This window comes from Bufo gargarizans, chromosome 6 (assembly GCF_014858855.1).
Source record: "Bufo gargarizans isolate SCDJY-AF-19 chromosome 6, ASM1485885v1, whole genome shotgun sequence".
Classification (NCBI taxonomy): domain Eukaryota; kingdom Metazoa; phylum Chordata; class Amphibia; order Anura; family Bufonidae; genus Bufo; species Bufo gargarizans.
In genome coordinates, this window is record NC_058085.1 from 297,699,274 (window position 1) to 297,725,022 (window position 25,749).

Below are 25,749 nucleotides of genomic sequence, written 5' to 3' on the forward strand. Positions count from 1 at the left end.
TGCGTTTAGTTGTTCAGTTTTTTTCCGCGCGGGTGCAATGCGTTTTGATGCGTTTTTCACGCGCGTGATAAAAAAACTGAAGGTTTACAAACAACATCTCTTAGCAACCATCAGTGAAAAACGCATCGCACCCGCACTTGCTTGCGGATGCAATGCGTTTTTCACGCAGCCCCATTCACTTCTATGGGGCCTGTCCTGCGTTACAAACGCAGAATATAGAGCATGCTGCGATTTTAAAGCATTGCAGAAGTAATGCGTGAAAAAAAACGCTCATGTACACAGCCCCATTGAAATGAATGGTGCCGGATTCAGTGCGGTTGCAATGCGTTCACCTACCGCATTGCACCCGCGCGGAAATCTCGCCCGTGTGAACTCAGCCTAAGAGTATGATCAGATATGATGAATATGTCTATCCTACTATATGATTGGTGAGACGGTGAATAGTATATATAATCCCCTAGAGATCGTTGAGGATGGTATAAGAGACCTGCCCAAGGAAGTGTCAACTCTTGGATCCAATATCATATTGAAGTCCCCACCTAGAAGGAGTACACCCTCTATAAAGGAGTCCAATTTTGACAGTATAGCAGCGAATGCCTTATCCTGTCCTGAATTTGGTAAATATACATTACCAATCGTGTATGTTCTCCCATGGACTGTCAGCTTGACGAAGACATATCTGCCTTTCTGGCACACTCGAGAATCTATAACAGAGCAAGGAAAGGATTTGTGTAAAGCGATGGAAACACCTTTAGATTTGGATTCTGAATTTGTGCTATGAAACCAAGTATTATAGCTTTTAGAGCGGATATGAGGAACATGGTTGGTTTTAAAGTGCGTCTCCTGCAATAATACTATCTGAGCTTTATCTTTTTGTAGAGTAGATAATATCTTAGATCTCTTCTCTGGGACATTAAACCCCCTGACATTTAGAGAGACTAACTTAACAGTACCTGGAGTGACCATATTCAAATATTGTGACTAGTAGCTGTGAAACAAGAGACACCAGGGGAAAGAGGAAGGAAGAGGGAGAGAGAAAGAGAGAAAAGGGAAAAAAAATAACCCTTTATAAAACCAAAACTAGAAAATGGTGTATTAGTAGACTATAAGGAGTATACTCTGGTATACCCTAAATAAAACCTCGGAAATGAGGCGAATAATGTGGAACGTTATCTAAATGGGGTCGGTCTAACAACAGCAGATGAGGAAGCTGCCACGAGATTACTAATAATAGTCTAAACCGGACTGGTCAATAATTATGATGTAGATAAAGGTGAGAAATGCGGATACCAGAACACATCTTCACAAATTCACTCTATAGAACTTCCATATATCCCTCAACTACCCTTAATGTAGTGTAAAGCAAAAAATTTACATCTGAGAAGGGGGATAACGCATGGATCTCCAACATAACTTTAGAAGAGCCCCTGAACAATCAAGCACAGATGCCTAATAAAGAGTCAGCAATATATTGGTGACAAAGGAATGCCACGGATTCAGAAGTGTCCTTCTGAACTTGTAGTGATCAGGTTGGTTGCCCCATAGTAGTAGACAGCCTTCGCGGTCCAGCTCTATTCTCTATTCGCCTTCCAGACCGAGAAACGGGAAGGCAGAGGAGGAATGGTGTGCCACTCTGGAAGAGAAATCTCGGGTAGACCAAGAGCCGCAACAAAGTCCGCCAATTCAGATGGATCTCTTAACTTATAGCGCTTGCCATTACGTCGAACCACCAGTTGAAAGGTGTAACCCCACATATATTGAATCCCTAAGGCAGTCCAACAAAGGGCGCAATGCTTTCCTTTGCATAAGAGTGGTGTGTGACAGATCTTGCAATAAAGAAATGCAAGCACCAGCATATTCAATACTAGGTTGGTTGCGCACTTTCCGCATAATTTCCTCCTTCACGGAGTAATAATGCAACCGACAAATGACGTCTCTCGGCTTGGATGCATCAGGATTAGGAGGCACCAATGCTCTATGCGCTCTATCAATTTCTAAATCATCTGAGATAGATCTGTCCAGGATTTTCCTAAAAAAGTCCTGTAAGGTGGACACCATCTGCAGTGGATACAGACTCCGGAAGGCCTCTAATCCTAATGTTTCTTCTGCTACGATTTTTGGTATCCTCATGGAGACGATATAGTTGGCTGATATGTTGATCTCTAGTGTCCCCTTTATTTTCTAGATCATCCATTCTTGCTGTCAACTCAGCCTGGTGAGAGGCCACATCTTCCACCCTTTCCTCTATGATTTGTAAATTACTGAAGATTGTGTGTAGTTCTTGTTTGTAAGATGTCTCCAGGCGTACAATAAATTGCTCAATTTCTTGTTTAGTCGGGTGCTGTCTCACATACTCTCTCTCCAATCCCATGCAACCTCGTCCTGCGAGGGTGGCTGTCACGGTCCCTCAGGTGACTGATGTCAGGAAATCAAGGAGATCGGCTGAGTGTGGAGGACTCTAACAGCCTCCTTAATTTCTCTTGAGTCAGTGTTGATAGGGTTAATGACCACTTCCATTTTCTCAACTGTTGCTCAGTGGTCATCACTTCTACCCTTTATAGTCTGACCCCACCCTTCTGTTTATGTGGTAGATAGCTTCATTTGGGTTTGGCTGAGCTGGTGTGAGTTTGTCTCTGGTGTTCCTGCTCGTCCGTCTGTACAGAAGTTAAGTGTTGCATTTGTTTGTGTTTGTTATAGTCCCTGTTGTTTGTATCTGGGCCTGAGACAGAGATTTCCATTCGTCCATCTGGGGAGGAATGGGTTGTCTCTGGTCCTAACCTTTTCCAGGGCCTTATAAGGATATTTAGGCCTAGGTATACTGCATATGAATATTCCTACCTTCAGGGTTTATTCATATTGATAGATAGTTAGGGCCCGGATTAGGGTTGTCTAGGAGGTGGAGTAAATAGAATAAATGGACGGCACTCACAACAAATGGGGTCTATGGATACTATTTATTAGATAGGTTTAAAAATAGGGTTATTAAAAGTACCAGATGGTAGTAAACATGTGGTTTTATATTTATTCTTTAAAATATATGATTTTGTTAAAAGTTAGGATGTGCGCACTCCTTAAAGGGATAGGTGAATAAATGAATAAGTATACGTTTATGTCCATATAAAAGAATAAGTATTAGTTTATGTCCATATAAAAGTTCATATAATCAAAAAATGTCATATAATCAAAAATATGAAAAACATATATGAAAAATATATAAAAGTCACGAAAAAAGGTAGTTCATGTGGGTCATTGGGCGATCCAGATAATGGCCGCTCTGAATGCAGGGTAGTTGATGATCCCTTGTAGCAATAGATGGTTATAAATAGTATAAGTTATTAATGGCTTCTGAAAGTCTGTGCTCTCCATAGGAGCTTCGACTTGTATTTAGGCCGGATCACAACCTGAAAGGCAAAGATCCCACAAGGGGTACGTTACCACTCCTGTGCAGGATCTTCCTGTGTCTTTCTGCGGCCGTTGGGGTGGTAGGTGGCGTCCTCCCTGCTGCGCGCGTAATTTCCACGAGTTCAGCAGCCGCGATCCTCCTTCCGGTGACGTCACTTCCAAGTAGTGGTGTGATTTATTGCGGTCGGCGTGTCACGTGTTCGGATCACCGCGGTCGGCGTGCCACGTGTTCGAATGGAACTCTTTGAAAACTGGCAGGTTCTTTGTGTATTCCGCAATCCTTTAGTTCCGCAGTCTTTTTAGTTGTTGTAGAGTATATTGGCCAATATAGTAGTGAATATGGGACTTATGGCTGCTCTCTCCCCATACGCGTTTCAGAGCTACCAGCTCCTTCTTCAGTGGGTGTGAGTGGCCATAGTCCCTTGCCCATATATATTCTCTTATCTTGATTGATTAATTGGTTGATTGACAGGAGGGGATTGTGAACTCCTCTCCAGGTTTTGGTAAACTGTGGTCTGGATTCAGATGAATTCGTTATTAAATCGAAAAAATATGTAAAATATATAATATAAAATATAAAGTAAAATAGGGTGTATAGATAGGGTGAATAAATAGTGGGAAATAAATTATATATAAATGAATAGATAAATAAATAGATAAATATTTTAATAAGTAACATGAATGATTAGAAAAATTGTGGTTTAGGGGTAATAGATAATATAGTATTAATATTATATATCTAAAAATGTATATTTATCTGTTTCTTCAATCAGTTGAGCTACTGGAAATGTGCGTACTCTATTACTAAACGTATTTTGATCTTGATAGGTGTGTGTTTTCTACTTAACAGTACGTAGGCAGGACCAAAAGACTTTTCAAAACAAGAATCTTGGAGCATATGACAAATATCACAAAGGGATAGGAGTTACATACAGTATCGAAACACTTCAAAGAACATCATAATAGTGACCCCTCATTATTGACCTTTATGGCCTTTGAAAGAATAAAACGACATTGGAGAGGTGGAAATCATATAGAACACATGTCAAGGATAGAATCAAGAAGAATTTTTGAATTTGACACAATGTCAATGGCACAATGAAAGGCCTTAATGCTGAAATGGAACTATTTGGTTTTCTGTGACATTAGGATGACTTTCAACTCTTTTAAGACATCACAACGACCTTTGACCTCTGCCAACACATGGGTGGGATGTCCCCTGTCGACGCAGAGTCAAGAGTCCGGCTGTCTACCAGCACCTTGACCCCGCCTTCCCGGGTGACCTCTCACCCTAACCGACGATAAGTAGAAAACACACACCTATCAAGATCAAAATACGTTTAGTAATAGAGTACGCACATTTCCAGTAGCTCAACTGATTGAAGAAACAGATAAATATACATATTTAGATATATAATATTAATACTATATTATCTATTACCCCTAAACCACAATTTTTCTAATCAATCATGTTACCCATTAAAATATTTATATATTTATTTATCTATTCATTTATATATAATTTATTTCCCACTATTTATTCACCCTATCCATACACCCTATTTTACTTTATATTATATATTTTATATTTTTACATATTTTTTCGATTTAATAACTAATTCATCTGAATCCAGTCCACAATTTACCAAAACCCGAAGAGGAGTTCACAATCTCCTCCTCTCAATCAACCAATTAATCAATCAAGATAAGAGAATATATATGGGCAAGGGACTATGGACACTCACACCCACTGAAGAAGTAGCTGGTAGCTCTGAAACGCGTATGGGGAGAGAGCAGCCATGAGTCCCATATTCACTACTATATTGGCCAATATACTTTACAACAACTAAAAAGATTGCGGAACTAAAGGATTGCGGAATACACAAAGAACCCGCCATTTTTCAAAGAGCCCGCTCATTCGAACACGTGGCACGCCGACCGCGGTGATCCAAACAGGTGACACGCCGACCGCGATAAATCACACCACTACCCGGAAGTGACGTCACCGGAAGGAGGATCGTGGCGGCTGAACTCGTGGAAATCACGCGCGCAGCAAGGAGGACGCCACCTACCACCCCGACGGCCACAGAAAGATCCAGGAAGATCCTGCACAGGAGTGGTAACGTACCCATTGTGAGATCTTTGCCTTTCAGGTTGTGATCTGGCCTAAATAGAAGTCGAAGCTCCTGGAGAGCACAGACTTTCAGAAGCCATTAATAACATATACTTATATTTACAACTATTTATAACCATCGATTGCTACAAGGGATCATCAACTACCCTGAATTCAGAGCGGCCAATATCTGGATCGCCCAACGACCCACATGAACTACCTTTTTTCGTGACTTTTATATATTTTTCATACTTTTTTATATTTTTGATTATATGACATTCTTTGATTATATGAACTTTTATATGGACATAAACTAATACTTATTCTTTTATATGGACATAAACATATACTTATTCATTTATTTATTTATTCACCTATCCCTTTTAAGGAGTGCGCACATCCTAACTTTTAACAAAATCATATATTTTAAAGAATAAATATAAAACCACATGTTTACTACCATCTGGTATTTTTAATAACCCTATTTTTACAACCTATCTAATAAATAGTATCCATAGACCCCATTTGTTGTGAGTGCCGTCCATTTATTCTATTTACTCCACTATCTCCGAAGCTTTGGGTTAGCTTTACCGGACTGAGCACCGCCGCCATTTTACTACTAGAAGTGAGCCACCATAACTGTCTATCCTAAGTTGTCTACGAAGTGACCTGTTTTTTTCCCTAGTTTCTAGGCCCAGTTCCCCTTCCCTCCCGTGTTCAGTATGGAGTTTCCCCCCCACACTGATCGTTACAGTGGCATCAGAGGTAGGACTGGTGCAGCAGGAGACTGCGCTGAGTGATGGTACATAGAGGCCTGAGGCTCTATGGCCGTTGCACAAGATGGCAGCCGCCGCTTGTTTGCCTGAGTGGAAAGAGGGGCCTCTGAGACTAGCAGTGGCCCGTCCTGTGCACCTTCAGCAAAGAAATGCGGGATGCCGCTGCGGCTGAGATACGGGACCATGTTGAGCGGCCAGCCGTGGAGCCTTTCCTCTTCCGGACCATTGAAGCTCCAAAAGTACCGCCAGGAGGGAGAGTAGCCTCTTGCTGGTAGTCTCGTGGCGGGAACTCACACCAGGCGCATGTTCACTCCGCTATAGTCAGGATGTTATTTATTTTTATTGGATTTTTTTCAATAAATAATGATTTTTAATAGTTCACCTTGAGTGCTGTAATTTTTCCCTATTATTTTGGAAAATAACAACTAATATACAGCAATGTTAACAGCTAACATACAGCAATGTTCTCACCTAATGTTCAGCAATGCTAACCCCTTATTATATAGTTATATGTGATTAGATGACTCAGGCAGGGGAATGGTGATTTACATGTGATGTTGGAGTATATCTCTCTACTATTTGATGCTAAACTTTGTGTTGTCATATTTGGTGAAATGTCATTTATGTATTGCTTATTTGTATCCAGTATTATACCCAATTAGTTCCAATGTATTTGTCAGCCAAGTCAAAACTGTAGTGTTCTCTTATACGGCATATTACATGACAGTGTGTTTGCTATTTTAGGTTACAAAGCAGGAGAGAAGCTTAATGAAACCGCTCTATGACAGATATCGGATTATAAAGCAGTTATTATCCACCGCATCCTTGATTCCTACAATTGTAAGGTTCTTTCTGTCCAGACATGTTATTCTTTGTGTGTGTGTGTGTATACTGTAGATCATTTTGGAGTGACATTACTTTCTTTACAGGCGTCCTCCAGGTCCTTGTACCTAAAAATAATCAACCTTGATCTCCCTTTTACACATACTCCGAGTCCCTTGATTAAGAGATTCGGAAGCTGTCAGTGTATAACAGTGCACAGGCTTAGCATTATTTCAGCTAACACTCTGTATACTACAGATGTAGTAGAGTTAACACACATGCTTTATGAAACGTGTTATCTAAACTAAATGCGTTAAGCAAATACCTTCAATTGCTTTTCAATAGCCTTTGTTTCAAGATAACGCAATTAGTTAAGGAATTTGAGTTAAGAGTTTGTGTATTAACCCTGCTACATCTGTAGTTCTGATCTGTGTCTCAGACATTATAGGGAAATCATTTTCTGGATATATTTTAAAACCCTAACAAGTATAGCAGCTCTCTGCTCCTCATTGCTTTTTTGTCTCCTTATTACACCAAAAATTATAATTACAACTTGGAGCCAAAGTAAAAAGTAAATTGAGGTGACCTTGTGTCCCTATTGCACGAAAAAAACTATGTACCTTAAAGGCTATAAACACATTTTGGGGGAATTTTTACTCATTTTGGGGTAAAATATTTTTTCAGTTTGCATTTTTTTATTTTATTCAACAGTTTTTGCTCTACATGGTGAAGTTTCAGTTTATCTGCAAAGCTTTCGGTTTCACACTGAAATCATCAGGTTGCTGCTCTGATAGCTTAATGTACGTCCTTGTATCACTGAACTCCAGACAAAGCCATATTTTTATCAGTTTGATATGAATTTAGCTATAATGAGTGTTTATGAGTTGTCAGAGATTAAGAGACAAGGTCTGTACATTGATCCATCAGAGCAGCAACCTGACAAGTTTAGTATGAAATTGAAAGCAAGATCCAGCCTCCCAGCATACCAGCTGTACTTTATACAGGGCCCCCCTCTGTCTGAGTTCATCATACATACGGACAAGAGGTACATATCTGTATATACAGCACCATCAAGTATGCTAAGGAGCTAAGTACCATCTCATTCTTCTAAGCACTATCTTTTAAAAAAAAAAATTGCTTTCTTTATTCCCTACGTTTACTACACTGTCATCACCTCCTGATGAGCTTCTGTATGCAGCCGAAACGCGTTGGGATTGTGTCTTCATATCATTTATATTAGACTTATTCTTTTTGGTTTTTTTCACTGGATTAATATTTCCCGATCCAGCTTTGCTAAGTAGGGCATCACTAGGGCCACATCTAGGCTTAGGTACGGGGGCAGGGTGTCTCCACCATCAGGGGACATCCCTGTGCTTCAGGACATAGTTCCATAGGGTCGTCTAGGGAGAGTATTTTTTCCCATAGACTCACCCACTACTATCCCCGCTCCTATAGTGATTCATTATTGTACCACCTATCTACAATAGGAGGTTTGTTTTTGTTTTTTTATATCAGAGCATCTGAGTATATCGACCACTCTTGCTCATACCCACTTATTAATAAAGGTATCAAGTTTCTTAATTAAGCACGTTAATTCTCAATTTTCTTCTGACCTATTTCCTACGTGTAACCTATCGATAGATATCCTGTCAGGTGTCTTTAGATAGTCTGAGGGTAGACTGAAACTTAAAAGGGTTGTCTCACTTTATCCAATGGCATTCATCATGCAGACCAAGTAAATACAGGCACTTACTAATGTATTGTGATTGTCCATATTGTCTCTTTTGCTGGCTTCATTCATTTTTCCATCACATTATACACTGCTGATATCCCGGGGTTACGACTGCCTTGCAATCCACCAGTAATGGCTGTGTTTGCACTCTCTGATGGCCGGAACCATGAAAGCACGCATAGGCTCGTATGTGCAGCAGCTCCCATACCGGCCACCTCGTATCTCGTCTGCAATAGTGGCCATAACCCCTGGATACGAGCAATGTGATGGAAAAATTAATCAAACCAGCAAAAGGAGGCAATATGGACAATCACAATACATTAATAAGTGCCTTGTATTAACTTTCTCTACATGATAAATGCCATTTGCTGAAGTGAGACAACCCCTTTAAACAGGTAGAACAAGGACTGTTAAACATTTTTAATAAAAACCAATTGAAAAAATGTTTTTAGCCCAAAATGAATAAAATGCAATCATTTAAAAAAAAAATGCCACAAAGGTGCCCACTATAAGTTGTAGTAGATAATGTGATGTGCTGCTTCTTTATGGAACAGTGTTTCATCTCATGAAATATAGCCTACAGGACACACTAAGATAAACCTCATATATTTTCTGTTTAGCATGAAGAAGAGGACTCTGATGATGACAGCGCCCAGAATTCATCCAGTGAATTTGTTCTGCCTGAACAGTCTGGATTAGCTTCAGATGAGCATCTAACTTTCTGCAATGAAGATCTAGAACCTGCATATGTCTCTCCTCTGGATGAGAAGCAAACTTTGCGTCAACCAGCGCTGTCTATGTCTAACCTTCATGAAGCATCAATGTAAGTGTTTTTTCATTGGCATATGGCAGTGATGCCCAACCTAGGGCCTGCGGGCAAAATCCGGCCCACGAAGCTGCTTCATGCGGCCGGTGCGACTCCCTGGAAAAAGTCTAAGGCGTACCAATATGCCTTAGACTTTTCCCCCACATTCATCAGCGCAGTAAGTGCTGTGAACGGCACAGGCAACGCAGCGATGCTGCCTGTGCCTAAAAATAACCAATAGCAAAGCCCCTTTCAGCAGGGAGCTTTGTTATTGGTTGGTATAAGCTCACGCCAGAGCAATACAGGTCCTGCAGCAGGGGAAGCGGGCGGGAGCTGGAAGGAGGAGGGGCCGGCTCCAGGGGTGGCTGTTGTAAGGAGAGCGGGGCGCACTGCCCGAGGACCGTAGGAAACATGACAGAGCCACTGGAGAGGTAAGTAGCCGTGGACTCATGTGACTGGCCCCCGGTAACCCTGCTCCCCCCTCCTCCTGTCACCCCACTAGTGACCCTGCTCCCCCCCCACCAGTGATCCTACGCCCCCTCCTCCTGTCACCCCACCAGTGACCATGCTCTTCCCTCCTCCTGTTCACCTCACTAGTGACCCTGCTCTCCCTCCTCCTGTCACCCCACTAGTGACCCTGCTCTCCCTCCTCCTGTCACCCCACTAGTGACCCTAATCTCCCTCCTCCTGTCACCCCACTAGTGACCCTGCTTCCCCCTCCTCCTGTCACCCCACTAATGACCCTGCTCCCCCTCCTCCTGTCACCCCCACTAGTGACCCTGCTTCCCCCTCCTCCCGTCACCCCACTAGTGACCCTGCTCCCCCCTCCTCCTGTCACCCCCACTAGTGACCCTGCTTTGCTCGCCCCTCCTCCTGTCACCCCACTAATGACCCTGCTCCCCCCTCCTCCTGTCACCCCACAGGGAAGAAGGTGAACAGAGTCCACTGACTATGATGTGTGTGATCCGTTCAGTTTCGGTTCGGGATCCTGTCTTTCCCGGACACAAAAGTGCTGCATACAAGGCTTTTTTGTCTGGTCTTTCGACAGAATCTGCAACAGAGGCTCCAAACGCAGATTTGAAGGCCTACGTATTATGTATTTTAGTAATGCTCACACGTGCCCCCTCACAGTGTTTGCATTTCTTTCTGGCAAAGCTACCTGATTTTGGCCCGTAAAATTTATACCATGTCTAGTGCGGCCCTCAGACGAAAAATAGTTGGGCACCACTGGCATATGGTAACAAGGATAGAGTTTTTTAGGGGTTTTCCAGGAGTTAAATTTTGATGATCTGTCGTCCATATCATCCGCATATGATCGTCAGTGGGGTCCAACTACCCTGTGGCCTCTTCACAATATACCAAGCACAGCACCATGCATTGTATAGCGTCCATGTTTGGCATTGCAACTCCATCCCATTCACTTGAATGAGGTGAGCTGCACAAAGGCCATATGACCAATGGACCTAACATCACAGGCCCAGGTTCACCCTAGCGCCAAAGCAAAATAGCAGAGGTGATCAACGGGGGTGCGGAGAGTCATACCCACTCCGATAGGATATTGATAACCTATCCTGAAGATGGGTTATTAATAATTAAATACCAGAAACCGTCTACACGCTCCTATAACTATCTACATGCGTGGAAAAAAATTGTTGGTAGCCTTCCATTAAAGAAAATAAAAACTGCAAGGGTCACTGAAATAACTTGAAACTGACAAAAGTAATAATACATTTTTTTACTGACATTAGCTAATGAAAATCAGACATTGACTTTGAATTGTGGTTCAACATAATAATTTATAAAACAAACTAATGAAACTGACCTGGATAAAAGATGATGGTACCCATAACTTAATATTTTGTTGCACAACCTTTTGAGGCAATCAAGCAATTTCTGTAAATCTCAATGAGACTACTGCACCTGTCCACAGGTATTTTGGCCCACTCCCCGTGAGCAAACTGCTCCAGTTGTCTCAGGTTTGAAGGGTGCCTTCTCCCGAGTGCATGTTTCAGCTCCTTTCACAGATATTCAATACGATTTAGATCAGGGCTCATAGAAGGCCACTTCAGAACAATACAATGCTTTGCTCTTAGTCATTCTTGGATGTTTTTAACTGTGTGTTTTGGGTCACTATCCTGTTGCAGGACTCATGACTTGTGACTGAGACCCCGCTTTTCGGGCAGCCATTTTGCTCCTTGATAGTCTTGAGATTTGATTGTACCCCACACAGATTCAAGACACCCCTGTGCCAGATACAGCAAAGCAGCCCCAAAATATAACCGAGCCTCCTCCATGTTCCACAGTGGGTACAATGTTCTTTTTTTTGTATGCTTCATTTTTGAATCTGTGAACATAGAGCTGATGTGACTCTCCCAAAAAGCTCCAGTTTTGTTTCCTCCTTGGTCGTCTTCCATTAAGTCCACTTTGGCTAAGACAGTGATGTATGGTGCAATCTGACCCTGATGTACCTTGACTTTGGAGTTCACCTCTAATCTCTTAGGAAGTTGTTTTCTGCTCTTTGGTTATCAATCGTATTATCCATCTCTTCAATTTGTTATCAATTTTCCTCTTGTGGCCATGTCCAGTAAGGTTGGCCACAGTCCCATAGACCATAAAATTTTGGAATAATATGTGCAACACTAGTAACAGAAACATCAAGCTGTTTGGAGATGGTCTTATAGCCTTTACCTTTAACATGTTTGTCTATAATTTTCTTTCTAATCTCCTGAGACAACTCTGTCCTTAGCTTTCTTTGGTCTATGTTTAGTGTGGTACCCACCATGATGCCAAACAGCACAGTGACTACTTTTCACCCTTTTAATAGGCAGACTGACTGAGGATACCTGTGGTGATAATTACAGGACATGCCTTAGTTTAACATGTCCCTATGGTCAAATTAGGGGTGCCATCATTTTTATCGAGGAAAGTTTCAATAGTTTTTTTATTTATTATTATTATTATTATTATTATGTCTGATTTTCATTACCGTATTCTTTGCCCTATAAGACGCACCCCCCCCCCCCCCAAAAAAAAAAAAAAGTGGTGGGAAAATGGCAGTGCGTCTTATGGGGCAAATACTGCCATTTACACTGATACATCGTCGGCCGCGATGCTGCACAGTGCGGCAGGGGGTGTATCAGCAGGGAGGGCCGGCATCTGGTGTTGTAATGGCAGTGGGGCCCGATGCAGTCACTGTATTCTATTACACCGGGCCCCGCTCACTGTAGTATTAATAGGTAACGTGTAGGCATGGATGCTGTTTTAAACTATAGTAATCCTCTGCAGCATAGAGAAATCCATGTAGTACGGTACTCACTTGAAACTTCTGCAGGCAGGCCCGGCGGGCGGCGGCAGCATAACGTCATTCACTACGTCACACGCCTGATCCGCCTGCTTCATTCATAAAGTGGTAGGAGCAGGCGCGTGACGTAGCGAATGACGTTACGCTGCCACCGCCTGCTCGGCCTTCCTACAGGAGTTTCATCAAGTGAGTACCGTACTACATGGATTTCTCTATGCTGCAGAGGATTACTATAGTTTAAAACCGCACCCATGCCTACACATTACCTATTAATACTACAGTGAGCGGGGCCCGGTGTAATAGAATACAGTGACTGGACCGGGCCCCGCTGTCATTACAACACCAGATGCCAGCCTTCACCCCCTGTTATTGGGGGGGGGGGGGGGAATCTGTGGATGACACATATATAGCAGAGGATGCTATATGTCATCCACAGATCCCCCCCCCATAGCAATGTCATCCCCAGAGCCCCCCCATAATTGTCATCCACAGATCCCCCCCATAACAGTGTCATCCACAGATCCCCCCATAAAAGTGTCATCCACAGATCCAACCCCCATAACAGTGTCATCCACAGATCCACCCCCCATAACAGTGTCATCCACAGATCCCCCCCATAACAGTCATCCACTGATCCCCCCATAACAGTGTCATCCACTGATCCCCCCCATAACAGTGTCATCCACTGATCCCCCCCATAACATTGTCATCCACAGATCCCCACATAACCGTGTCATCCACAGATCCCCACATAACCGTGTCATCCACAGATCCCCACATAACCGTGTCATCCACAGATCCCCACCCCCCATAACAGTGCCATCCACAGATCCCCCCCCCCATAACAGTGCCATCCACAGATCCCCCCCATAACAGTGCCATCCACAGATCCCCCCCCATAGCAGTGCCATCCACAGATCCCCTCATAACAGTGCCATCCACAGATCCCCCCATAACAGTACCATCCACAGATCCCCCCATAACAGTGCCATCCACAGATCCCCCCATAACAGTGCCATCCACAGATCCCCCCCATAACAGTACCATCCACAGATCCCCCCATAACAGTGCCATCCACAGATCCGCCCCCCATAACAGTGCCATCCACAGACCACCATTAGTTCAAAACCCACCAAAAGCACACCTTTTGGTTCAAAATTTTTTTTTTCTTATTGTCCTCCTCTAAAACCTAGGTGCGTCTTATGGGCTGGTGCGTCTTATAGGGCGAAAAATACGGTAATTGATTTTCAGTAAGTTTTTATTTATTATTACTCTTGCTAGTTTTTAGTTATTTCAGTGACCATTGTAGGTTTTTCTTTCAGGGCACTATTTCGTCCACGTGTATTGTGTGTTCAATAAGTGGAAGAGGCAAAGCAGTTTAATTGTTTCATGTGTCCTAAGGTCCATTTAAGAGGTTGTGCCTAATCCACTGGATAAAGGATAAGCATTGATTGATGGGGATCTGATCGTTGGTACCCCACTGATCACGATAACAGGGTCTCATGTGCCAGTATAAATGAAGCGGCAGGTTGAGCATTTGATCTGCTGTCTTATTCATTCTCTATTGGGCTGCCATTGACGGCCGAGTACAGCAGTTGTCTCTCTCCAGCAGTCACATAGGGGATTAATGGAGCAGTAGCTCACAATGCCAAAACTTCTGCTCCACTCATACTGGTGCATGAGACCCCTGTTTTTTGTGATCCGTAAGGGTCCCAGTGGTCGAACTCCACTGAGAAGGTACTTATCCCCTCTCCTGTAGATAGGGCAAAGTCAATGTAATGGCACAATCCCTTCAAAGGTAGGTATTTAAGTGCGTCAGTCATCCACACAATTTATGATGTCATACTGTATGTGTTTTCAAAAAGCCAAGACTAAGAGCAGATGGAATTGGCTATATTACAACCTGAGTTATTTGGTACCCTACTGTATCTCTGCCTCCGATTTCATATGAGATCTGACACAAAATCATGACGTGCCTCACTGGATGCCGCATTATGGAGCTATTCTTCTCTTTGCTTCTAGTGGACAATAGCACCATAATACGGTGGCACATGGAACGCTTATGTCTCTATAGTGTAGGGATGCAGGGACTCATTTCTTCCTGCCCCTAAGATTAAAGTGCAGCTGAGGTCAAGCAAAAGACCTTATACTTCTTCAGGCAATTTTATACTGTAGTCATTGGTGGTCTATGTTGGTCTACTGTCATAGACACTCATTTTTAAGGCCAACAACCTTCTGCATTTTGGTATACCAGCATTTGGTAGAATTTTATGATAGTTAGTCTGGGCATTTATCTAGTATAACAGGCTCTGGTGAATTGCATACAAGGGGAACAACTCACCAGTTCACATTAATGGCAGCCGGCCACTCCAGATGAACACCACATTGTAACTACATGCTCCACTGCAGATAAGTGAAAAGGTCCAGACTCCCTTTTCACTTATCTGCGACACTGGTGCAGTGCTGCGCTCCCTGTGCCCTGGGGTCCAAGTGTTTATATGCTCCACTGCCTCTGAAGAATATTCCTATGGTAAATGACCCAAGGCTGGAATTTAAGGGCAACTAAAAATAACAAATCCAAAGGAAAATAAAATTAGGTGCTCTAGAACGTGTATCACCTGCTGGATTTTGTTAAGCTATTCTGTATTTGGAGCAACTTATAAAGAAGACACATAAAAGCTGGAAGAACCCTGCATTAGGCTAATTTCACATCTGCGCTTTCCCTATCCGCTATTGAGATCTGTCATAAGATCTCAATAGCGGGGGAAACGCTTCAGTTTTGTCCCCATTCATTGTCAATGGGGACAAACACTGAACTGAAAGGAACGGGAGGCACCAGGATGCTTTCTGTTCCGTTTTATTGGGTTCCCATAACGCACACAAAATCGCGGCAAGCAGCATTTTTTTGTGCATCCTGGCAAGACAGATCCGTCATAACCCACAATGTACCTCAATGGAGACGTATCCGTTTTCTCTGAAACAAAAGAAAACTCATTTGTCCCCCATTGAATGGTTTTAGAGACGGATCCGTCTTGGCTATTATAGAGATAATACAACCGGATCCGCAGACAGGTGTGTTATCATGACAGAAGCGTTTTTGTTGATCCATGATGGATCCAGTAAAAACGCAGATGTGAAAGTAGACTTCGTTAGCCAGTATGTACTGATATCCTCAGCGTCTAATAACGTATAGCTCTGCAGAATCCTATTATGCCCAAGATACCTATTTTAATGTATTAAATGCACTGTGCTCAATTTATTTGATAATATATTCTGCATAGATTACTGTGTAGTCTCCAATTAGTTTTAATTAGTCAACCAATATCAATAAAAATGTTCAGCATAATTAAGGACATGCCCAGCTGTGAACATTGCTTTAACCGTTTAATATTTTACCATCAGTAATACTCCCCGGCATCTCATTCTGTCCCAACTGAAGAGCCACACATTGACTGTAATAGGTCTTATCTAGACAACACTAGCAACACATGAAACATCTGATTTTATATATAAAAAAAACATGTGCTAAAATATACAGTGAGATTCCCAATCAAAAATAAAGAAATTCCTAGACATATGTACTGTATATTGCCGGAGCATTCTGAAATTGGAACTAGTTGCCTTCAGTTTCCAACAGGAGGGTGGACTGCTTCGCTTTCATCAGAAAGTTGGAGTGCTCAGTTCCCATCTGCTAGGAAAACGTCTCTGTTCCCATCTATAAATGGGACACAGGTGAAAGACTTTAGTAAAACATTGAGTTGTTATAGAGCTTGTTTTACACGGTCTAGTGTGGACATTCAAGACATTAGCTTTCTTCTTGTTCTAACCAGTTCTTGCTTCTATCTTCCAGGCCTGAACTTCTTGATCACCTTCGTGAAACCAGAGCAGACAAGAAAAGATTGAGAAAAGCTTTAAGAGAATTTGAAGAGCACTTTTTACGACAGACTGGAAGGTAGTCAAATCATAATTGTTGAACGTTGTCAAGGGCTTCAACTTAGCGGGAGTGGGTCACCTGAATACTATTAATGGCAGTACTACATGAGTAGTTCTGCAGATGTGGAGTCCAGATCGTTACATTTTATTTTCATACCACTCCAACCCCCTGTTCTCCTGATATACGCTGCCGAGCTCTGCTGTAATACATTGTCAAGAAGGCAGAGCTTGTGGTCATAATGGAGGGAACTTCCTGAGCATGAGCAGCAGACCTAAAGATGTATCACAGCCGAGCTTTGTAGGCGGACACCAGGCGGTGATCCAGACTCATATCTGCAGTACTACTCATTCAGTACTTTAGTTAATAGTGCTTAATTCAGGTGACATACTCCTTTTAAGGTTGATGGGAGATTTTCTTTTCCACAGTCACCAGTAAATATCTCTATTAGGCTCTGTTCACACTTCCATCAAGTGTTCGTTTTTACCGTTTCGTCATAGGAGCAGAAAAACAAAATTAACACCGTGTCATACAACATAGCCCAGCAGCGCCCAATAGACCCCACTGACTTATAATGGGGTCTTTCGGGTTGCACCACAGTGTCCGTATGTTGATTGGAGGAATAGCCATGTATTCTCCACTATTCTTCCTGTAAAATCTTTGACAAAGCATTTATTGGAAAGAGAGGTTTGAATTTAAAGGGAATGTACCATATGACCTATATATATATATATATATTTTACTAATTAAAGGGGTTTTCCAAGATTTTTATATTGCCAATTGATTTTTTAAAAACTACGTCAAGAATATGGGCTGCCGTCCTACTGTAAAATGTCTGTCCTCCACGGAGGTCTTTTTGAAGTTTCTGCAAATATCACGAAAATAACTTCGTCTCGCCTCTATTACGTGTCACTTGTTACTGTATCAAAATACGAAGCTGAATCGTAAGTCTCCCAATATTTTCAGAAACTTCGGAAAGACCTCCGCGGAGGACATACCTTTTACAGTAGGACGGAGCCCATATTCTTAACAAAGTTTTAAAAAGAATCAGGTTCAGATACAGCAATCCGAACCAGATTCGCTCAAACCTATTGATGACCTATCCTCTGGAGGCTGTGCGCAATCCACAAAAAGACCGTCGTGTGCACGCAGCCTAATTGAAGCACGGTAACACCCCATTGACAGCTAGATTTATTCTTATGTGGTATATATTAATTTCGATATATTAATTCCAATCCCATTGTCATTTTGTTCCATTACATTTCAGAAGTGCACAGAAAGAAGATCGGATACCAATGGCTGAAGAGTACTGTGAATACAAACAGATAAAAGCGAAGCTTCGCTTATTGGAGGTCTTGATCAGCAAGCAAGATGTATCTAAAACTATATAGAGCTGGTGGTATTGAAGAAGGATAAAATTGCTGTATTTCTGCACACTCATGTATGACACTGAAATTCTGATGCACTTTAATAGTTACACACTACCTGATAGGGAGAACAGTAGCGGGGACAAGGGATGACGCAAAGCCGAGGCAAGCTAGGTTTTGTAGGACATAGGCTGTTGAGTTGGTAATCAACAGTGGGAAAACCAAAGGTGGACATACTTGGCTTTGTCCCTGTCTCGAATAGAGTTCTGCTGAAGGGCATTATGGAGGTAAGAGGTTGGAGGTCAATAATGGGGCTGAGTTAATAAGGCTTTTACCATTTTGTGTGTTGTTTTTTTTTGCCAAACGTATGATATTTAAAGGTTGACATGTTGAACTAGCTCCTCAATGCCGTTTCTAAAATCCGCTTCATTGTCTGAAGTGCCTTTGATATGTTGTAGGCATCCCCCACAGAGCAGAGATCAGTCACAATGTGTACAGTAACTTAAGTAGAATATTTCAGAGAATAACCTATTTATGCCATGTACAGGCTGTATATACTTAGGCTACATGCACACCGACATTTTTAACGGATGTTTATTTCACTGATGCCTTTCTGAGAAACGGACGTTAAAAATAGGTCCATTCAATTGTATCGGGGCAGTCTGTCGGTGAAAAACTGACAAGATAGAACATGTTCTATTTTTTTACGTCCATTTTTCACTGACAGTCAAAAAAAAAAACTGCCGTGTGAATAACCCCATAGACTACCATTGGTCTTAAATCAGACAAGTGATGGCCGTTAAAATGTACATGACATGTCCGTTTTTCACTGTCGTGGGCATGTAGCCTTATTCTCTAGTGACCTATTTTTAATATTGAGCAGTGGTTTTTCCCCCATTTTTCTGTTAAAACCATATGTTCTTGTCTTCAACCAAAGGCCAACAATGTAAGCAACATGACTGCACTTTCTGGAAACTGCATTGTAATGTAATCTATGATGTAAGAGATGTTTTACTGTCATATATATGAGGACACGTGCAGCCCCAAGGTCGTGTTCCTTGCAGAGTTATGGGGCTCAGCGTCTGGCGTTTCATATCTAGTTTCATATATTGTAAGAGCAAAAGTATTTTTCAGAATATTTATTTTTTTGAACATCTTTGTAAAATTAAAGCAGCATTGCATATGTAATTGTAGAAATAAATGAAACCTTTTCATTGAGCATAAATTTCCCTTGTTCCTTATCCAATGAAAAGCACAGGCTGAGGCTGATGACGACTGAAACTACATGGAAGTTTGTACATGAAATGTCAGATTTTTTTCCCCCCTAGAAATAGCAGTGGGGTTCTGTCAAAATAATATTGTTCACGTACAATACGACCTTCATTTATGTCTTATTATACATTGATTCTCTTTATATTGATTCTTAATAATATTGATATATTTGCTGTAATTATCACTCTTTTTACCTTTCGATTTCATCTTCAAATATTTTATAAAAATAATTCCTTAAATTATATTGGAGGGGCAGGCAGGCAGCAAAATCCACTCCAAGTCTCGGGGACATATGTGTCTTTGTTTTTGTCTCCATTTCAAAGAACGCAGTCGCCCCAGTGGCGACAGGTCATCAGCATCTGTTCGATAGGGGTCCGACACCCGGGACCCCTGACGATCAGCCGTTTCAGAAGGCATCGGCGCTCACCTTCTGTCTGCTCACCTAGCACAGCGCCGTACATTGTATAGTGGTTGTGATTGGTATCGCAGCTCAGCCCTATTCACTTCAATGAGGCTGAGCCTAGGCCATGTGACCAGAGCTGCCTTCTCAAACAGCTGATCAGCTGGGGTCCCGGGTGTCGGACCCCCACGACCAGATACTGATGACCTATTCAGAGGAGGATAGGTTGTCATAAAAATATCTTGGGAAACCCCTTTTAAAGACGTCCTCAAGCTCTCTTGACATGTCTTAGTAAATTCCCTAAAAAATAACAATTCTGGAGCATATTTTCATGCTGTTGTTCTGTTATTCCTCCTAGAAATGTATAAATGTATAAACACCAGGTGCTACTATTAGCCTTGACAATGCGCTGTGCCCCTGAACTTTATGAACCTGTACAAGCAGCACAGAGTGTCGGGCACAGGGACACATCTTTTTGACAAGCGGAATTGTAACACAATTATGGTAAACTTATTTCTACATTTCCAAGAAGTATATTAGAGGAACAATGCCGAAGTTGGTCCAAATTGTCTTTTAGGGGAATGCAAGTACAAATACTAAGGTGAAGTGATAGGTCCTCCTTATGCTATGCAGGGCTCCTATTGTTCACAGACACCACACATGCAATGGTAACGTGAACAACAGCTCGGACCTCTAGTGCATAGACTGAAGAATTCAGGGTGCACTTATTTAAACCGGCATTTTAGACACCGGTCCTAATAAGGCCCTGTGCTGGCGGTGGATCTGCCGAAGTTATGAAGAGGCGCCGGCCTCTTCATAACTTCAGCTGATTCGCCGCCTCTTCTAAATATAAGCCAGCTACATTTAGACCATTTTCTAAGCCTAAACCAAGCGCGGAAAATGGTAAATGAGAGGTGCCTACCAGCCCGCAAATTTCCTGCCCACAGCACGCCCACTTTTTTAGACCTGGCGTGACCGGGGAGAGGTCGCAGATTGCGGCACAAAGGATCTTTGCGGTGCAATCTGCGCCAGAAACACACCTAATATAGGCGTATTTCTGGTTAATAAATGACCCCCTTCCTGCTTAGAACCAACATGACCATAGGGGCCAGAACTAGATTTTTGATGTGCCCCTTCTTCCCCCCTACAGTGTATATGTTTCATATTTCCAAACACTGAATGTGTAGGTTATTGCTAGAGACATTCAAATGAATGCATTACTAAATAGCCTATTGAAAGTTAATATTTATAATAGGACTAACTGATTTCAGATGCCCATGTAGCCCAATCCTTTAAAAATACACTGACCATGCCATTTATCTGTTTTTGTATTTGCCTAAAAACATGCCTGTGTGTATGGAGCCTCTTTATCCATGTAGATATATGATGTTACTGTATCACAGTATATCCATGGACACACACTCATGGTTTGAGAAACCTTTAGAAATGCAGGGAGACCGATATATTGGACTGGTCATCAGAGTGTATATCCCCATATGTTCCTTTGGAAAGTTCCAACTTACCAAACTACTTCCACCTACAGTTTGTATATGTTTCACCAAATTCATGGTAAAAGGTACGGACCGCACATCCACGTTTTATACTGTTGCTGCTAAGCAAAATGAATAAAAATGACCAGGTTTTTAATGCACATTTTGATTAAACTGTACGAGCTCACTTACAGCAATGCATGGAGACTGCTGCCACTGCAATACGGCACCTGCATAGGAAGCGGGTGACCCAGCAGCCCCCTCGACTTCGGTCCACACCACTCCACTTAAAGAAGTTGCCATGAAGCTTCAAGAGGACCATATGGTCAAAATTAGGGATGAGCGAATTTCAGATTTTGAAATTCATTTTTGGTTCGGATTGTGATATAATGTGAATCGCGTTATGGATTCCGTTATCACGGACCATAGCGCAATTCCATGACTGAATGCATAACTGAAAGCCTTTAGAGGCATTCCGTCATAATAGAAGTCTATGGCCTGCATAGCGGATCCGTCCGGTTTCCGTTATGCAGGGGAGGACTCCTTATTTGCTATTTACCGTATAACACTTCCTGTAGTGTGGTAGATCTACCACTACGTGACAAATCATTGCCTCCTAGAATATTTTTTTTTTGAAATGGTGAATTTTATGACCTTTTTAATTTTATTTTAAAGTAAAAAAAAAAAAGAAAAACTAAAAAAAAAAAGACCCTTTTTGAAGAATGTTGAAATATGCAAAGCTGCCTTAATCTACTCATGTTTGATTCTATTTAACTATATAAAGTCTTATTTCTGAATACAGAATGATCTGTGCAATCAGAGTATGCTGCTAATGTTCCCTTTTCTACACACGTGTCACACCGGCACCCACACACTTTGAGATCCGTTGTGTTTTTTGCTATCGTGCTTAACACTTGTTGTATTTTGTTTTTTTTTAATTGTTCCTACCAAGTCGAAACCTTTCTACTTCTCTTGTATCCAAAGTGCATGATTTTAAAACAGACATTTGAAAACTGTTTATTGGGAGTGAAAAAAAGAAAAAATATTGCCATTTGCAAGTGGAAAAAAAAATAATCATGACCTTTTGTGATGCATTCGATATGATTTTGTTTTTAAACATACTTTATGAATCGGAATGACTTCAGTTCTGTTTTTAATTAAAATATTTGAAGCAAGAATAACAGAAACGTATACACGACTTGATGAAGTTTACAGTCTACATCTTTGATAAGGGAAAAATGGTTTATGACATGTATACACTTGCTAATAAAATGTGCTCTATATATTCTATATGATTTGTAAATATTTTATACAACAGTACAAATAAAATATTTTTCTATCATATTTATGATGGTGGAATACAGTATTTGTTTCCTGTTAGCTAGTATCTTAACATTTAACAATCGTCGAGCGACATTGGAAGTGCTGATGTTTCTAGGCTTGGAGAGCTCAATCATGCTGAAATTACAATTTTCCATGCTGTTTTTAATATTATTTTTTTAATTTCCCAATAGTTTTAGTAACGTAAAATAATTACTGTTTAGACACCCCCAATAAAGCCATAATTGGTAATTTTACCTTGCTAAAGCAGACTACATATAGTTATGTTTGGCAAACAAACAGAATATATATATATATATATAAAACAGCAAATGAACGATAAAAAAAAAAAATATTAACATTTGCAACATCTAGATTTTAACAGTTGGCAGAGAACAGAATGGTTTGTAGTGGTTAAGAGCAACTTCACAAATAATAAAAAACGTTTTAAAAAAAGCTATTTAAATCCTTTGCTGCAAGAGGAACTACAGTGCAGTACCAAGGAATGCTTTGCAGCCTTCGTCGTGCAGCGAAGGGGTTAAGGAGTTCTAATTTCAGTGTATGCTTTTGGTGACAGCTGCATTTTTGCATGCTTCCCGACAGAATGTCTGGTAAGAATGAAGAGGGAGGGTTAACTGCTGTACGATAGGACGAGAGGGCTTTTTAACGTCCAACACTGATGTTGCAGGTCTTGCAGCTAGGATCTTTTTTTGCGTTGGCAGTAGACAAGCTCATTAGCTGGTGACCAATGATTTCTGCCACTGTGCCACAAGAAAGATCGACAGGGTCAGTGTAAATGACTTCCAAGTTTACATCTTGAGCATGGTGAAATACAAGACTTCCCTCCTCCTCGGTGCAGGTCAAAAATTTGTTGTCGCTCAGATTCAGTTGAGGAAGGCGCTGCTTGCAAAACTCATCTCCTGGAGATCCCACCGGAGCAATGACCACAATGACATAGTGATAAGCCGTGTACATACAGTAAAAATCCCCAAAGTATAAGTTGGTGTTTGGGTTGAAGAGTTTTTCAGCAGGTATCTCGACCCTGTGCCTTCCATACGGCGAATCTTGTGGAGGCTTGCCGGTGTTGAACTCGGTGTTGCAGCTGAAAAAGATTCCTTCCAGTTTGGCGCTTATCGGAGAACCGTGGCTGCCACTGTTGTCTTTTGGAGAGGGCTGCATGACATTCCCATGATGTGTCCTGAAATGGGGCAATATGAAAAAAGGCATGTAAAACTGTTTAACTTCCAGGGTAATAAATCTATGGGAAACACGTTCATTAAGTATACATAGTAGATAGGGTGCTCTAAATATACCGCCAATAAGTATAGAAAAAGTATTAAGTCCATTGTAAAGCTGTTACTAGCCTGGCTGTCCAGCAGAATCAGATTATTTTTTGCAAAGAGCCGGATCGGGACAACTTAAATTCTGTTGATCAGTATGTCTACTGGAGTATGGCACCAGTAGTACATAGTTATTATACTACATTATACCAGGGCACTCTAGCTGTGGTGAAACTACTACTCCCAGGATGCACACTTATTGTTCTCAGAAGTGAATGGAGCATGCAGGGACCTAAAGTAACAGAGGTTTCTGGCCCCTACATTATACATTATTAATACAGTTCTAAGAGAATATACCCAGCCGGAAATGGGATCCTGACTATATTTCTAGATCAGGGTTCTCAAGCACACGGTCCACAATACCTCGGGGCGGGGAAATGCTATTAACAATTGATCAATTCTATTGTGGAAGCACCTATTACGGCCGTGAGCGGTCCGTGGTAACACAGGCTGGATTCCTGCTGCCGCCGCAGTACAGTAATACACTGGTATGATCTATACCAGTGTATTACTGTACTGCGGTAGCAGGAAGCGCACGGCGTCATAGCAACCAATGACGGCGTGCGCTCCTGCTCTCAGCAGGAATCCAGCCCGTGTCACCACGGACCGCTCACGGCCGTGTGCATTCGGCCTAATACATAACAAGTGGCCCAAGGAACGGTGAGTAAGGAGCTGGTATTACTAACCACTCCCTGGTGCTCTTCACTCGGTGCCTGCGCTGCTCTATGTCCTAAAAGTGTACAGCTTCAAGACTTAGTGCGCAAAGGACGCAGTGCAGTGCTGGCGGCAGGACACAGTGCTTTGCTGCACGAAGAGCCAGAATGGTGGTGGCACTCGGAGGAGGAGAGGAGATGTGGAAAATGTGTTTCAAGAGACGAAAATCCAGCATTTTAAAAACTTCAATGCGCTTTATTTCATGTCATAGCAAAACTCACAGAAACAGAATCTCCACCCCAACAAAGGGGCAGGGAAGGGGGCGCGGTTACCTTGACTTGAAGCAAGGAAGCCGCTGCCCCTTTGACTTCAAGCATGACTAGAAAATCGCGGGGGATAAAATAAAGTTTTCAGAGCTTTTGCTGTATCTGCCTTTAGGAAGAAAATTATCATCAGAAACACACTGCTGGTTATTGTCAGGTACTGCTGGCGGCTTGGGATGGTTTTTGGAGGTGACAGGTTCCCTTTAAAGTTGTTGTCTCATCAAGGTGATCCCTCTTTAAATTTAGCCAGATAATTCCCCTGTGGGGAAAATGTGGTATTACATGCCGGCCAATAAAATGATCGGCCAACCATGTAATATTTGTTGGGCCAGGTCTGCGCGATATAGACACCCTTAGTTATTGGCTAATAGAGGGAGATCCTGAGCAAGGGGCGCCTTTCTTTTCCTATCACGGCATATGTAGAAAGGGTGCTCACACAATGCATTTGGAAAATCTACCTACAAAATTTAGCGTGGAATCCGCATGTTTTTTTCAGTTAGTTTTTCTTCTCGCACATTTTTTGTGTATTTTTTTTTAAAGCGTTTCCTGCGTTTTTTTTTACACTTTTTAACCAATGGGTGTATACTTCAATACAAAACTGTTTTTTTTTTTTTGCATGTAAGGCGCTTCTTTTTAATGCTTCCCTTAAGCATGGATAACGCCCGAAAATAGGGCATGCTACTTCCTTTTTTGAAATGGGG

The 25,749-nt window shown here is 41.9% G+C and overlaps 2 protein-coding genes across 7 annotated transcripts in view; one reads left to right on the forward strand and one right to left on the reverse strand.

Moving 5' to 3' along the window:
• The window catches only part of FAM13C (family with sequence similarity 13 member C), a 360,167-nt gene extending 341,158 nt beyond the window's left edge, over window positions 1-19,009 (forward strand). For all 5 annotated transcript variants that reach the window (XM_044299040.1, XM_044299044.1, XM_044299043.1 and 2 more), the window contains 4 exons: window positions 7,036-7,131; window positions 9,466-9,668; window positions 16,802-16,903; window positions 18,150-19,009. In XM_044299040.1, coding sequence (XP_044154975.1) covers window positions 7,036-7,131; window positions 9,466-9,668; window positions 16,802-16,903; window positions 18,150-18,273 — 525 coding nt within the window. In that variant the 3' untranslated portion in view covers window positions 18,274-19,009. The remainder of the gene's footprint in view (window positions 1-7,035; window positions 7,132-9,465; window positions 9,669-16,801; window positions 16,904-18,149) is intronic.
• Window positions 19,010-22,547: 3,538 nt separating this feature from the next.
• PHYHIPL (phytanoyl-CoA 2-hydroxylase interacting protein like) overlaps window positions 22,548-25,749 on the reverse strand; it is a 176,369-nt gene continuing 173,167 nt past the window's right edge. For both annotated transcript variants that reach the window (XM_044299045.1, XM_044299046.1), the window contains exon 5: window positions 22,548-23,929. In XM_044299045.1, coding sequence (XP_044154980.1) covers window positions 23,395-23,929 — 535 coding nt within the window. In that variant the 3' untranslated portion in view covers window positions 22,548-23,394. The remainder of the gene's footprint in view (window positions 23,930-25,749) is intronic.